Below are 15,896 nucleotides of genomic sequence, written 5' to 3'. Positions count from 1 at the left end.
TTTTCAGTCTATTATTTCTGTGCCTCCAATTCGGGCTATCCAAGAGGTGGGGATGGATGGAGTGGAGGGGAGGGGGGGCATGCGAAAAGGTGTGGAATTTTTTTATCATTCTTGGCACCCGTAGCAATCCGTCACCAGGCACTTTGCCCTTTACTTCTTGCTCTCACTTTGTTTTCACTTTCTTGCCTCTCCCTGAAGCTCCCCTCCTCCCCCTGTGCTCCACGGCCTCTCTACACTTCCACACTTGCAGCAACTTTGTTCTTCTCCCTCCACTCCCCCCCCCCCATTTGTCTATCCGAAGCCTTTGCCAGTGCACAAGATGTAACATAAACCGTCCTTTCCCCCATAGTCAGGGGCAGGCGCTCTCACGCATGTCCAGCTCAGATGAGAAAGAAACTGCTGAAGGCTCCTAACAGCAGCCCACAAACTGCTGCTGGTAGCCATAGGGCGTCGGGCTAGACCATCATGAATTAACTTGCCAAGACAGCGCCACTCACTGACCCACCTAATCTGGATGTTGACGCTGTCCGGCTGAATGAATGATAGGAAAAAAACGCAACACTGCTTTATTTCAGGATTTATTTTGATTTATTTTTTTTGCAATATGTGTTGCAATATTGAAGACAGAAATAAGTTGCATAATTACATCAGATACGTGCAGCTTTTAAGCGTCAAAGAATTCATCATTCTGAATCATTAGGGTGATTTACGAGGGGGGGATGAGACAGTTATCTCCCAGAAGTCATTAAGTCAGACTAAATGATATTCGTCAGATGTGACGGAATTGTTTTTTTCCAGGAGTAGTCATGAAAAGGCGGTCCTTGCCGGCTTTTTGTTTTCTGTTGAGCAACAGGAGTGTTGACTTAACATGACTCACGGCCCCAATTTGCCTTGCATTGCAATTCTGCGACCGCTGCACTTGTGCATGCTGCCATGGCGATTCTGAAAGCGGGCCTCATTGTTCAGCCCTGTTGTGGTGTTGAGTGTGTGAGTCCGAGGTTGTTATCGACGCTACTGGGTGTCCGCCTTCCCTTCGTGGATGTCTGGATGAGCTAAACCCACGTCCCCTCAAGAAGGCTCGGCGGTGCATCCGGCACCCCGGGGCCAACCCCGTCTGTAAAAGTGCACCTCTTCCCTCTTTTTAGTGTCTTCACATAGCGATGGAAGTAGTAGAGCCAGTCTGCGAACGCTGTCCACGAAAAGACAGGAAGTCAGAGGAGAAAACCCCGAGCTGTGTGTGTTTTTTGTGTACGCTTGCCTGCATGCGTGTATGCATTTGTTGTGGTAGAGAGAGATAAGATATCTGATGACAACAACGGTGGTTGTGATTGGCTGGAGGCAATCAACAAGAGATATCAGCATTCTTTGCGTAATCTGAACTCAAGATGCTTCTTTCTCGGTAAAGAAAATGTCCGGGACCCCCACTCCTCTCTCTAATCCAGCCCTCTCCCTCCCTCCCTCTGTGTCAGCATCCTCTCCAGCAATTTCCTGGCCCCGTGTCTCCGTCCTCCTCTACCGGTGTCTTTTTCTCTCTTCTCTCACGCCCTCAATCTGGCCCATTAATCTGCCTGGTGAATTAGATCTGGATTGGATTGGGGGGGGGGGGTTATTGAGAGAGTGGGAAATGGATGATAATCACATATATATAGACTTGATCGTTGAAGTGTGTGGACGTTGTGTGTACACTTACAGACTGTTATCGTCTGTCAGAGGACTTCACCTTGGCGGCCATGTTGAGTCCTTGTTGTTTTCAACAGGCTGCTTTTCTTCTGCGCTGACAATCACGCTGGTCGTCTCCATGTCAGAGGCGGGAGATCGTGTTTTATTGACTACGCTAGATAGCGAATAAGGGCAAAGGTTTTTTACTACTGTAGCTAGGCTGCTAGTCTCACCTGTGTGTGTGTGCGTGCGTGCGCGCGCGCGCGTGCATGCGAGAGCGCGCGCGCGCGTTTCCCCACAACGCGCTGAACTTCCTGGCTACGTCTTTTTCCCGGGAAAACTGCGTATCCTGTCTGCACAATAAACAATACAGTTCTCACACTTTGAGACACGCAAGCTAGGAAGGCTCGACTTGGGTCTGCACCTCGGGGGTGATTGAGTTTCCCGGTGCCTTATGAGAAATCAACACGTTTACAACTCTGTCAGTGTGGCTAACAGGAGTACAGATGATTGATAGTGATTAGTTGTTTGGTTAGGGATGCGAAACTGCCAAACCCGGAGGATAGTCGTGGACCCGCCTCCGCCGCCTGCCAGGTCTTGAAATCAGTGTCTCTCCTCTCTCCGTCTCTCTCCAAGATTTGTTTTTGTTTTTTGTTTTTTGATCATTTTCAGCCTAATCAACCCCAGGGGTGTTTCTTTGCCCCACGTCCATCCATCTGTGTGCCTCTTTCTTATCGTTGAAACAGACTTCCTCTGCCTCTTCCTCCACCCTCCTCCTCTCTCACGCTGCCCCCCACAATTGTCCTCCGTGTTGTACTGCTGTTCAGTCTTAGATAAAAAGCAATGAGGATAAAGGACGTCTTGAATAAATAGATGTACAATTATGATAAACAAAGCCAGCATGAACTTGCTCTTTCTGTGTGTGTGCGTGCGTGTGCGTGAGTTCCTCCAGACTTGTTTGTCAAGTCTGTGAGATTGTCCAGCGAGGCCAATTCAGTGCGTGTTTGAAACCGAGAGAGTAAGCATGCAAGGGTCAAATATTGTCTCTGAAAACGAGTCGCTGTTTGTTTTGCTGTGTAAATAAAGGTCATTGTGTGACTTTTGTTTTTTCTCGTCTTGTTTGTCTTGTTTGTTGAAAGACTGGATTTGCTGTGTAAACCTGCCCCCCCCCCCCCCCAAAAAAAGCAAAGGCATGTCTGTCCACTGGTCGCTCTGTTGGCGTTGCTTCCTCTCACATTCCGCTTACTACTGCCCCCTAGAGGTCAGCGGTATAAAAACCATTAATACTATACATACTGTGTAAGCAAGAGGTCCTACTATAGTAAAAAGAAATCCATCGTATTAAATGATCTATTCTCATCTACTGGACGCTCCCAGTGGAATTCATTAAGCGGTATTCATCAGGTCTGGGCTGTGTTTGGAGAGGAGGGTGGTAAAAATGAAAGTTTATCTTGTGAAAATCAATCGAGCAACATCGATTTTCTTGCATGGATATTCTCCTCCTGAGAAATGTGATGTCAGTGATGACCTTTACGTTCTGGCTCTTGTAAGATACAAATGGCTGCAGGGACACTATGAGACAGTTGGAAAGAGCACACATATTCATCTAAGTCCCCTTGGTTCATTGGAAGTAGCCAATTATTTTTGCTACTGGACTTTTTTTTTTTTTACCATTTTGCGGCAGAGGAGTTTGGTAAGATCAGCCGAGGATGCTGTCAGAATGACCAATGATCCTGGCAAACAAAGGCTGAATGACGGACGGAGAAAGCGGAGAGAGATGGATGACAGAAGTCACACAGACGCGGAGAATGAAGCCTTGACTGTTATGTTAAGGGGGAGGGACTCAAAGAGATGAACCATGTTTGTTGCTATGGCGACACCAACCACGCTGCATTGCACAACGCTCTGCAAACAGCGGGTCAGAAACTCACATATTTGGAATACCAGTGGGACAGGTTTTAAGATCGGTGCAGCACATGTGGGGGGGGGGTGCAAGATGAAGATCTAGCGGTTTTATATGCTAATGAAAGATGGACAAAGGGAGGGGGAAGCTAGACAGTCATTTATATGAACAGATTAAGAAACAAGAAAGGGAATTTGACTTCATACAACAACATTCAATGAGCTCAGTTTAATGGTGCTCGTGATGTATTCTCCAGAAAAGCTAATTTCTCCTACATGCCCCCTTTTCTTATGAGGCTGCTTAAACGTTTTTAAGCCCCGACCAGAATGCCTCCCTTTTGTTCAGTGTTTTCTTTTTTTTATCACGGTGTGAACACCTCTCACTTTCTCTTCTGCCTCCATGAACAGGAACACACACACACATACACACACACAGACAGTGCAGGTCTTTTTGAACTCCTAAAGTCCAGGGGTAAGGGGGTAATACCCCTTCTCTGTGTGAGAACAATAGGGCCAGAGGCTCCACCCTGCCTCTCTCGCTGCTCTCTCTGCCCAGCGCGTCCCCCTGCTCCAGGCCTCAGCATCGGCTCTAAGCCCCTGTATTAGGCAGGGTCTGGTGCTGATGAATGGGCCCAAGCTCAGCCTGTGCTCCACCCAATAATCCAGGCTTGGACGAGCTGATTAGGTGGCCCCCAGCATTCCAGTTCACTGGTCCGTGGTGAAGGCCGGTCACTTCTTAGGCTGCATTAGTAGGGCTTTATAACCCCCATGGAAAAACATGACATTGGTGTGGTTAGTGTAATTGGACAGGGCTCTGAGAGATGGAACATGACTTCCATGGGACATGTTGATAAGGTTGAGTGGATTGAATATCCCACGTTTAAATTTAGTCCAGCAATTTAAAACATCTAAAAGCTAATAAAGGTCTACTGTATTTGCTATGTAAAGTATATTTGCCATGGTGCAGCCTCTTACATGGTTTTGAATTGATCTGAATTGATCTCTTTAAAAGGTGCTGTTCACAATTCGTCCGTGGAATTTTAAATGCACAAAGGCCCTCTTTGCTGTTTGTGTTTTTGTGCATTAGAGTGGATGTGAGTCCATGTGCACAACCCGGCAGTGCTGACTCAGCGATTGTCCGACCTTTGATCCACAATCTGGCCTCCTCGCCTCAAAGGTCCGGCATTCCACGGGGTGAGAGAGTGCAGAGATGAGAGAGGGTGATGGATGGATGAAAGGAGGGGGTAGAGGTGTAGAAGAAAGCAAAACGCTGGCCAGAGAGATTAAAGAAGAGAGATTAGGCCTCAGCCCCTGAAGAGGCTCCAATAAATCAAGAATTTACCCTGAAGAGGGGAGGAAGAGAGATTCAGAGCAGTCAGTTGTCTATTTTTCAGCAGACCACACACACATACTCACATGCACTGACACAGATACACACACACACACACACACACACTCTTGATAACTTGACATTCTCTGCCTGCCTGCTATCATCACCATTCATTATCGCTACTCATTATTCTTCTTATCATCACAGAAACACACACCCAGATTCCTCAAAGCTCAACAGACCCAGCACACAAACACACAGATGCACACATACTTATATATATATCATTCTGAGACAGGCGCACACACACACGTGCGTGTGCAAGTGTGCACATACAGCCCTGACTGCATTTCTGACATAGTTTCACAAATTATCTTGAAGAGAATTCAAGAGCCCCTCCTCGGTTATTTCTGCCTCTACTTCTAATCCCCCCTCTTTACGCTGAAGTCCTAGGACTTTACTGGGATTGCGTCTGGTGTGAAAGAGTCCTAGGAAGTCCTGGATCCTGGGTACGGTGCAGCCATCTTCTGGGTATGCATGATGCTTAATATTCCTCCCTATTTGTCTGCACTGTAGCTGCACTGCAACTGCATGTTATGGAAATATGGAAAAATTGCACTATTTAAAAAAAAAATTGATTTCCCCCCCTCCCAATTGTACTTGGCCAATTGCCCCACTCTTCTGAGCCATCCCGGTCGCTGCTCCACCCCCTCTGCTGAGCCGGGGAGGGCTGCAGACTACTACATGCCTCCTCCGATACATGTGGAATCACCAGCCACTTCTTTTCACCTGACAGTGAGGAGTTTTGCCAGGGGGACGTTGCGCATGGGGGGATCTCGCTATCCCCCCCCCCAAACAGGCGCCCCGACCAACCAGAGGAGGCACTAGTGCAGCGACTAGGACACATACCCACATCCAGCTTCCCACCTGCAGACACGGCCAATTGTGCCTGTAGGGACGTCTGACCAAGCTGGAGGTAACACGGGGATTCGAACCAGCAATCCCCGTGTTGGGATATGGAGGTGATCAAAGTACCAGACGGGGTTTAACATAACTACAATGCAAGGATTCACTTGGGTGTGGGAAATGTCTTTCCAGGAACAAGGTGGAATCGAGTTAGTGGTGTGAAACAGGATGTTAGCAACAATCCCGGTCTGCGAAACCCAGGAAATTACCAGGATGTGGGCATGCAAGGGGCTTAAGTATCCCCGCCATGAAGGCAGAGTAAACCTGATCCAGTACGAGGAGTAGATCGAACCAGCCGACACTGTGGCATGGGGAGAAGCAACAGCGGAGAAAAAAAGAAACACCACCTGGAAGAAGGGAAATGGTATTGACAAATGATGCAGGAGACGGACAAAGGACTTTGAGTTTGCCAAAGCGAGGAAGGCACAATTGGACTTTGCTGGCTAAACCTTTCACACAGAGACTGAAACCGTCTTTGAAGCTCATTGTTCTGATCGGTTAATTAACCGATGACGCGGATCGTTTCAATGCCGAGGCGTCAGAGGGGAACAAAAGGCAGCAGCATAATTAAAACTATTTCCTGTTAATAATGGGGGCCAGCCAATCTCCCGGGTGTGTATTCAGCCGCTGCTCACTCTGATAAGTGAGTTGTTCCATCAGCGCGGGCAGAGTGTGAATGGAGGCACTGTATGAAAGTTGGCGCTGGTGAAGCCACTGTATGCGCTCGCATAGAAACACTCGCCCACGGAGGAGCTTCGAAAAGCCAGTCCTGCACCGAGCCCTCTGACCCCCCCCCCCCCCAAGCCCCATTCACACACCGCCTCTCTGCCCCCTCAGCTCCCAGCCCGAGGGGGCAGGGATGGGGCGGGAAAGCATAATTACCCCCCTCCAGGGTGACTTTAATACCCTTTTTTGTGTTTTTAATTGCCCTCCCCCGCGCCCCCTTTTACTCTCTTTTGATGAACACATTGGGACCATACTGCAACCAGCTTACAATCAGGGCTTTGGTTGGGGTGGGGGGTTTTGTGTGTGTGTGTGTGTGTGTGTGTGTGTGTGTGTGTGTGTGTGTGTGTGTGTGTGTGTGTTCGTGTGTTTGTGTTTCCACTGTTTGCAGGAGGATGATAACTCTGTCAGGCAAAGGCAGACAACAATGTTTGTTCAATTGCGTTATCGATCCAGCTGGAATTGAAAGTGGCAGAGGGAAAAAACCCTTTAGCGCCAATCTGGTAAACAGAGCGGGGCAGGCAAACTCCCGATAAGCGCTAAGCTGTCTGGACCATTGCAAAAATGATAATTATTATTTTCTCCCCGAGTTGGCCGGAGCACGCCATTATCAGCGTAGTTAGACGGAAGTTTTCATCAGCACACAAAAAAATGAGTTTTTCTAACAGGCCACTATTACTTTTGTAATGGTTGCCAGTTAATCTGGTCATCAGTATTGAGGCAGTGCAATGAAGCGAAAAGAGGGAGGCCCGGGGTGGGGGGGGGGCTGAGTGTTGGTTGGGGGAGGGAGGCTGAGAGGAGCAGGAGTCGGGGCCCTGAGTTTGGAGCCACAGCGTCTGTCCTTTTACCAGGAGGTCCTCTGGCAACAAACAACAACACCAGCTAACAAGTGGCGGTGGGGGTGGGGGGGTCTGCTCGGGCACTTTGATTGCTGCTCACACATCTAGACCTTTTCACAGAGAGACACAAACCTGCCCCCTTCAAAACAAAATCCCCAAATTTCACTTGTTGCATTGACAGGAGTCTTCTCTGAAGAAGCTAACTGCTGCTTCCACCGGGGAGGAAAATGATTCCCATGTGAGGGTTTTTTTTTCTTTTCTTTTTTTTTTTTTATTGGCTGATGTGTCAAAAGCATTCCCAGAGGCTGTTGAGAGCCCCGGCTCTCCGGGGTCTGCAGATCTGGGTGTCGTAAATGACAGCCAGCAAAACACACACTGCCTGGCTCTTTTGTTGGCCGCTGAAAGGCTTGAAGAGCCGCACATGTATTCATTGCAAAAGCAACAGAACCCTATATTAGACACACATTCTAGCGGCACGTTGTGAAAATATTGAAGCCCAGTGAATTCCATACACTCCCCGGGAGCCAGAACAGTGGGAGTTTGTAAACAGATAGGGGCTGCTCCGGTAACTAAATACTTGATGAGGTGGTATGTGTTTCTGTGTGTACATGTAGTGAGTAGCTACAGATCTAGGATGGTGATGGATGAGAAATATTGAGGGGTTTGTGTATGTGTGTATTGTGCTATTAGCTAGCTACTGCTCTAAGCTAGTGATGGATGGCCATGACAAGAGTAGAGCGTGTTGGCAATGAGCTGCCCCTGGAGGAATCATTATGTCACAGAGAAGGGGGCAAAATCAAGATGCCGTTACCTTAAGTGACAATTCCCTGGAGAGAAACACATAATATCAGCGTGAGAAAATCTGGGAATAAAAGTATGACTATATATATATATATATATATATATATATATATATACACACACACACACACACACACACACACACAAAGGTCTGCTCAGTGGGAGACCAGGCATTTTGCTCTACGGCCCTCTGGAACGCCCTCCAGAACCACCCAACGGCTCCCCAGACTCGGGCATCCTTTAAAACAGGCCTTAAGACACTTTTATTCAAACAAGATTTAAATTTAACTGAGTATTTTTTTGTTGTTGGCTGTTTATATTGTTTTAATACACTGTCAAGCACTTTGAGATTGTCTCTGACAATGAAATGTGCTATACAAATAAAATGTATTATTATTATTATTATTATTATTATTATTATTATTATATAGTCAGACAGAGGCAGAATCAAATTATATTTGCTAAATATTACCTGGACGCCAGATGGATTTACAGCCTCTGGATGAATGATGCCGGTTAAGGTGTCAGGGAATATTATGCTAAACTGATTTCTTATCAGTATAAACTTTCTGGCACTTGCGTTGTATTGTGACTCGTATTGTCTTATTGCATTGTATGTGTCAATCTCCACCCGCCTGGTACTCTTGGGCAGATTTGAACAAATGCTAAGTGTACTGTGTGCCAATAGTTCTTGACCCTGGTCTGAGCTGAGGAGGAGGAAGAAAAATACAGCGCAGTTTACTTAATGACCATGGTAGAAAAAAAAAGGGTGGAGAGGAGGTGAAGGGAGGGATGGAGGGTAGGCAGACAGCCCGGCTGTCTCCGTTTTCTCTCTCTTGCTCTCTCTCTCTCTGTGTTTATAATGAGAGGGAGTGTGGTGGGAGGCAGTTACAGGCAGTTGAATGTTCTGTGTGTGTGTATACATGTCTGCCTGTCTCTCCCTCTGACCTTAATGAAAGGGTTAAAAACATATGTGACCCGTACTCTTACTTGCAACCTTGCGCCTATTTCGAGTAACTTCTGTGTTTGTGTGGATGTGTGTGTTTTTGTGCGCCTGTCTTGTTTCTGCTTCTACTTCTGCGTCTGTTTGGGTGTGTTTCTCATTATACATTTAGCTTCCGTGTGCGTGTGTGTGTGTGTGTGTGTGTGTGTGTGTGTGTGTGTGTGTGTGTGTGTGTGTGTGTGTGTGCGCGCGCGTGCACGGGAGTGTGTAGCTGCTGCAAATGTCGATTCTCATCTCCTGCCTTGGCGGACTAACTGGCTGCTGATGTTTCTCTGTAAACATCATCCAGTTCCTTGGGGGGAACAGGATCAATGAGCACTCATTGCAAACTCGTAACATAGCAGTCCGGCGTACCACCACACCGGCCTATTCATCAGTATTTACATGCACATTCTCCCCTCTGCTCACCCTTCTCCATATTGTCTTTCCTCTTTTCTACTCTGATTTATAAACAGAAATGTGCACATACACACACGCCCTTTCTCTCTCTCTCTGTTTCTCTCTCTGTTTCCTGCTGCCCAGCCTCTGCCATCTTTCTTCCGATTTCCCTCTTGTATGCGACACCTGGCCGGTCGATAGATAATTCCCAATTTTTAAGGCTTATTTTGATTCCCGCTGTGTCACTATATAACCATGGTTATCTATCTCAACGCAGTCACCGGTCGCCCTAACCCCCCCTCCCCCTCCTCTCTTTAGGTTTCTGTGGGATGACTACACCGTGGAGGTGAGGCTGAACGACTACCTGGACATTGTGTGCCCCCATTACCCACTGGGCGAGGTGCCGTCGCAGGACCCCGAGCGCTACGTGCTCTACATGGTGGAGCGCGAGGACTACGACTCCTGCAAACCTCAGTCTTACGACCAGATGCGCTGGGAGTGCGGCTACCCGTTTGCCCCCCACGCCCCCGAGAAGTTCTCCGAGAAGTTCCAGCGTTTCACGCCATTCACCCTCGGCAAAGAGTTTCGACAGGGAGAGAGCTACTATTATATCTGTAAGTGTCTCAGCTAGTGCACAACTCTCTCCAGAGCTCTTCCGATAGAACCAAATAGAACCATATCTATATATGGGTGGGAGATTATGGCCAAAATCTGTTATGATAGGGGTGTTCGGGTAGCGTAGCGGTCTATTCGATTGCCTATCAACATGGGGATCGCCAGTTTGAATGCTTGTGTTACCTCCAGTTTGGTCAGGCGTCCCTCTAAACACAATTGGCCATGTCTGCGGGTGGGAAGCCGGATGTGGGTATGTGTCCTGGTTGCTGTGCTTGCATCTCCTCTGGTCAGTCGGGGTGCCTGTTCGAGGGGGAGGGGGAAGTGGGGGGAATAGCGTGATCCTCCCACGTGCTACGTTCCCCTGGCGAAACTCCTCACTGTCAGGTGAAAAGAAGCGGCTGGCAACTCCACATGTATCAGAGGACACGTGGTAGTCTGCAGCCCTCCCCGGATCGACAGGGGGGGGGGGGTGGAGCAGCGATCGGGATGGCTCAGAAGAGTGGGGTAATTGGCCGAGAACAATTGGGGAAAAAAGGTGGAAAAAAAATCCAAAAAAAAAAATCTGTTATGATGGCATATGTAATTTTTTTATCGCTGTCTCTCTCTCTCTCTCTCTCTCTCTCTCTCTCTCTCTCTCTCTCTCTCTCTCTCTCTCTCTCTCTATATATATATATATATATATATATATATCACGATAGTCATTTTTCTAGAAATTCTGTTAGGAATTGGTTTAATGCTTCATCTTTAGGTGGTAGAAGAGGTCGTTAATATATATCTACCACCAACAACAACTAATGTGTGATGCAGTTTAGAGTCCACGCAGTGCAAGTGGCACCCTGATAAGTAACAAGTTCTCCATTAGCTTGTGTTGTTTTGGGTGCATCCTGTTCTGCACGTACCACTTCACTCTCCTCCGCCATATCGCTCTCGCGTGGAAATCACAAAGAGCAGTTTTGCCCAAATCGTGCAAAGCCAATATTGTTGTGAAGCAGTCCAGCCCACTGATTTGCATTATCCTCTAGACCAGTGGTTTTCAAACTTTTTTTCAGGGGACCCATATTTTCCCATTGTTTATCAACACGACCCATTTAACAATAACAATGAATCTAATTTGATGTGCAATCAAACCAAGCCTAAGAAAATACCACAGTAAACATCACTTACTTAACGTGAAGGATGAGCCTGCCTACTCTGCATGATCTGACTCCAGTCTGGTTCGCAGGCTGAGAGGGCAACGTGCATTCTAGAGAGCTTGATTGATTGCACATACAGGGCGTACTGATGTGAGAAATAATTTACAAAAAAAAGAAATCTTTCTACCAAATCAAATTTGCTGACCTATTTTTAATATTCTGCGACCCATCTGAGGGTGGCGACCCAGGGTTTGAAAAACCACTGCTTTAGACATACTAAAGCTAAAGGCTACCACAGTGGAAACGGTATCGCCAAATCTCTACCAATGGACCAATGTCTACTATCCCAAGACATATCCATCATACTGCCCGACCCTACAGGCACCTGCATTAGGATGTGACCGTTACCAACTGAACTTTGTATGGCAACCCAGGCAAACGAGGACCAGCTCTTTGACATTTTAGACTGAAGTTCAAACGGGTGTCAGTTTGCTATGCAGGATTATGCCACAGAGGTATCCTTGTAAGATGTTTCTGCCTGAACAAGCAGTGCTGTGACCCTGACCGTGGCTCTAATTAGATAAACGGCAAGACAAGGCTCACTCCCCCCATTCACAGATGGATTGCTAGAGCTATGGCCTGTGACTTGTCTCCGTGCGTGTGCGTGTGTGTGTGTGTGTGTGTGTAGAAGTTGGATTAAGCAGCCAGCGGAGCATAAGTGCATTAGTTAGTCTGTAATTAATGCTAATGTTTGTCTGTTTTTCTTCTGCCCTCCAGCCAAACCTTTGCACCACCATGGACAAGAGTGCCTCAGGCTCAGGGTGGATGTCGTAGCTGCTGATGGTAAGTTTTGCTGCCCTGTCACCCAATAGGCCCTTTTTGCAAACAGGGCCAGCACACTCCTGCTTTGTCTTGGCAGGGTGAAGACAATCAGTTTGCACCATTGCCAGTAATGTTAAGAAGCCAACTCTCTGTTGCTTCCCACCGTCTCTGTGAAAGCTTATTTTGCATTTCAATATAGGCAGTTACACAATACAGGTGTTGTTAATTATCCTTCTGTTGTCAGACGACTGCACGACTGCAGAAGTGATCTTGATCGAGGGTCACAAAATGCCAACAGCGCAGGAGTTACTGTTAAGTTTGGTTTGCAAGTTAGCATTTTGTAACCCAAGGTCAAATTACTTTTGTTGTAGTTCTGCAGCAATCTGACAACAGAAGCAGAAAGTTATGCCAATGACAACACCGGTGCTGTGTTACATGCTTTATTGAAACACAAAATAAGTGATCACAGACAGAATTGAAGTTGACAGAAATTTGGCTTTTTAACATTGCGGACAATGAAGACAACCAATCTTTGCCCTGCAAGATAAAGCAGAAGTGCACTGGTCAGTGTTGGTAAAAAGGGTCCTCTGTAGCAGTGATGCTAGTTTGTCACCCAGTCCAACATGAGTAATTGATGGATTGTGTTTGTTTGTTTGTTTGTTTGTTTTTAGGCTCCCAAGAGGCTAGAGTGGCCAAAGGAGGTGGTGCGGGTGGGGCTACAGCTGGAGCCGGGGGTGGAGTTCACAACCCCTCCAACAGACTGCCTGCAGGTATGTTAACCAACCCGTGGGCTCCTCTAATTATCACTGACCCTAAAACTATCTGTACCTGTTTACGGTTGCTGTAAAGAACTGAGTTGGTGTTCCTGTGATGGTGCAAGATGAGAGGATTAAGTCAGGGACTAAGTATGCATTACTAATGTGTCTTCTTGATCTCCTGTCTTACAGCAGATGACCCGGTGGTAATCCTGCCAGAGGTCCAGAAGAGTGTGCGGACAAGCGCCGCCGTGACGGCGACGTCCTTCTCCATCCTGTCTTTGCTAGTCCCGATTTCATTACTGCTGTTGCTGCACTGAGAGAGATTATGAAAGAACTGCTATTCCCAGACACTCATTTTCAGGGACTACAATGAAGACAGTCCGTGGGGGCGAAACCACTGACTCAAAAAGGCAGTTTTCCTTGCCCAGTGCTGGCCACAGGGAAAGAGAGAGAGGCTTATGAAGCTTGTAAAGTACAGATGGATGGACTCCCATGCACTACGTGTGCAGAGTAACGCTGTGTTTGAACATCTGAGAGGAAGTATTTGCGCCTAATCTCATTTTTCAAAAGATGACAGTATTTTTTTTTTTTTTAAAGTTCATGCTGTCTTTTTTTGAGCTCTTTTCACAAAGCATAAATGAGAACATATGAAGAATTTCGAAGCGGAACCCGGACTGGACAGAGAACGGTCGAGACTAAACGACACCATGGATTGATAAACGTATTTGGAACATATAGATGGAAATCTATATGAAAACACTAAAACTCATTAAATGGAAAAAGGTTCTCTTATTTTTCGAGCCAAAGATCAGTCATCTCTCCAACTTGTACACTATTCCACCCTCTGAGTATTGTGTACTGTTTGTTGTGTTGTTGCTGTAATGGTGTTGAGTGGCATTGATGTCCCAAGTGTTTAATTTTCTTCAAATGTAGCATTGACAAAAGCAGGGGCTGTTTTAATGATCGCCATTCTTTTGCAAACTCGACCATGTGCTTATGAACTGTAGCACTATACTGCACAGTACAGACCGACACTACACAACACGTGCACACAGACACACAGACACAGACACACACCCGGTAGCACAGGAAGACGCACTACATGAAATAGGTGGGGGGGGGGGTTTACATGTACAATCTGTGAAGTTAATTTATAACATTTGCAGCTAAGAGGTTTTACTGTATATAGCGTATGTTCAAATCATGAATTGTTTACTGTGGGAGAGGTGGAGACCCTTTTCTCCGTGTAGGTTTAGTACTTGCATGAAAGGGAGAATGTGTGTTTGGGTGAGAGATGGGGAATGAGTGTTGTTGGGCAAGATTGTGTATAAAAGGAAAGATTAAACAAAATGTCATTCTGCCAAAAGCTAAACCCTGATGCTATGTGTAGGAGAGGCTGGACTTCTCTCTTTATTAGATCTTGTCCCGGTCGTGAGTAAACCGATTCCCATTTAAGAGTTGGTCGTCAAATCCCTCACTACATCCTCAACCAGTGTAGTGTTAAGGTGCTTTTCTTTATATGCATGCAACCCCAGCTGCAAGCACCATCGCCAACCCAAATACCTTCTAAAAACAAACTATCCAGCAATTGTAATGGGTGAGGTGAAATAATCGCAGCTGCCTAAATTTCGTGCATTGTAAATCATAGGCCACGGGGCTCGGCGGTTCGAATCCCCATGTTACCTCAGGCTTGGTTGGGCATCCCTACAGGCACAATTGGCCGTGTCTGTGGGTGGGAAGCCGGATGTGGGTATATATCCTGGTCGCTGCAATAGCGCCTCCTCTGGTCAGTCGGGGCGCCTGTTCGGGGAGGAAGGGGAACTGGGGGGGAATTGAGTGATCCTCCCACGCGCTACGTCCCCCTGGCGAAACCCCTCACTGTCGGGTGAAAAGAAGCGGCTGGCGACTCCACATGTACCAGAGGAGACGTGTGGTAGTCAGCAGCCCTCCCTGGATTGGCAGAGGGGGTGGAGCAGAGATCGGGATGGCTCGGAAGAGTGGGGTCATTGGCCGGGTACAATTGGGGAGAAAAAGGGGGTAAAAAAAATCCAAAAATGAGTAAAGCATAGGCCACCTGTAATGAATGTGGCAGTTTTTCGCACACCTGGAATTGTAGCCAATCCACAAAAGACACGACACGGCATCAAACCTAGTTGCCAAGCACATCTTCACCAGACAGGCTGTGTATGACTACCATCGGAGTCGACCTGTTTTGTTATCGAAATTATCGTTTCCTTATTCTGTACATGTGTAAGTATGAGACGTGTATAATATGTACATAGAGATGATTATATAAAAACATGTTTGATAATTATGCTCAATGTGAACATTTTCATGTGAAATAAAAGATATTTTTGGAAAACCAGAACAGTGTCCTTGTGGGGTTTTTTTTCGACCTCATGTTCCTTTATATCTGATTCCCAAATACTCGTGGAAATAATATGAGCTTAATGCCAACGGGGACACGGTGTCATAGATGTGAAGCACAACTTGTGTGACTGTTGTGAATGATATGGGATCACTTTCTTAAGTGTGTAACGGGAGATGGGTCCAGTATTTACTGCACATTTTCAATTGAGTAGCTAACGTTACATATTCCCATCATATCCTGACTGGACACTGAACATCGACATTATAAATTAGATGGTTTTGCACCAGTTCTACAGAGCTAAAATTAGCTCATCTGAATCATGTTTTTTAGCTAACTAGCAACCCAGAAAAGCTAGCTGATGCACCGGAAACACTTAAAAATCACTTACCAAAGTGGGTCGTTTGAATGTGTTGAAGATGGTAGAGCACGTCTTACTTTTGTCTCTGTCGATGGTGTTTCTGCGAAGTCCTACCCCGAATGAAACTGCGTGGGTAGTACACAGTGATAGAATATGGAGATTAAGAGGCGATATTGGCGGGGGTGCAGAAAAAAATACATTTTTGCTGATTTTCTTACCAATGTAGGATAAGTATGCA

General features: G+C 46.7%; 1 protein-coding gene across 2 annotated transcripts in view; it reads left to right on the top strand.

The window, feature by feature from the left end:
- efna1a (ephrin-A1a) overlaps positions 1-15,288 on the top strand; it is a 20,167-nt gene extending 4,879 nt beyond the window's left edge. The window contains exons 2-5 of one of the 2 annotated variants that reach the window (XM_056298144.1): positions 9,920-10,215; positions 12,127-12,192; positions 12,843-12,941; positions 13,122-15,288. In XM_056298144.1, coding sequence (XP_056154119.1) covers positions 9,920-10,215; positions 12,127-12,192; positions 12,843-12,941; positions 13,122-13,246 — 586 coding nt within the window. In that variant the 3' untranslated portion in view covers positions 13,247-15,288. Of the gene's footprint in view, positions 1-9,919; positions 10,216-12,126; positions 12,193-12,842; positions 12,942-13,118 lie in introns of both variants that reach the window. The other variant, XM_056298143.1, reaches the window with a different exon arrangement.
- Positions 15,289-15,896: the final 608 nt, after the last annotated feature.

Source organism: Lampris incognitus, chromosome 18 (assembly GCF_029633865.1).
Source record: "Lampris incognitus isolate fLamInc1 chromosome 18, fLamInc1.hap2, whole genome shotgun sequence".
Taxonomy (NCBI): Eukaryota; Metazoa; Chordata; class Actinopteri; order Lampriformes; family Lampridae; genus Lampris; species Lampris incognitus.
The sequence above is the reverse complement of the archived record's forward strand: the minus strand, read 5'-3'. Positions and strand labels throughout refer to the sequence as shown.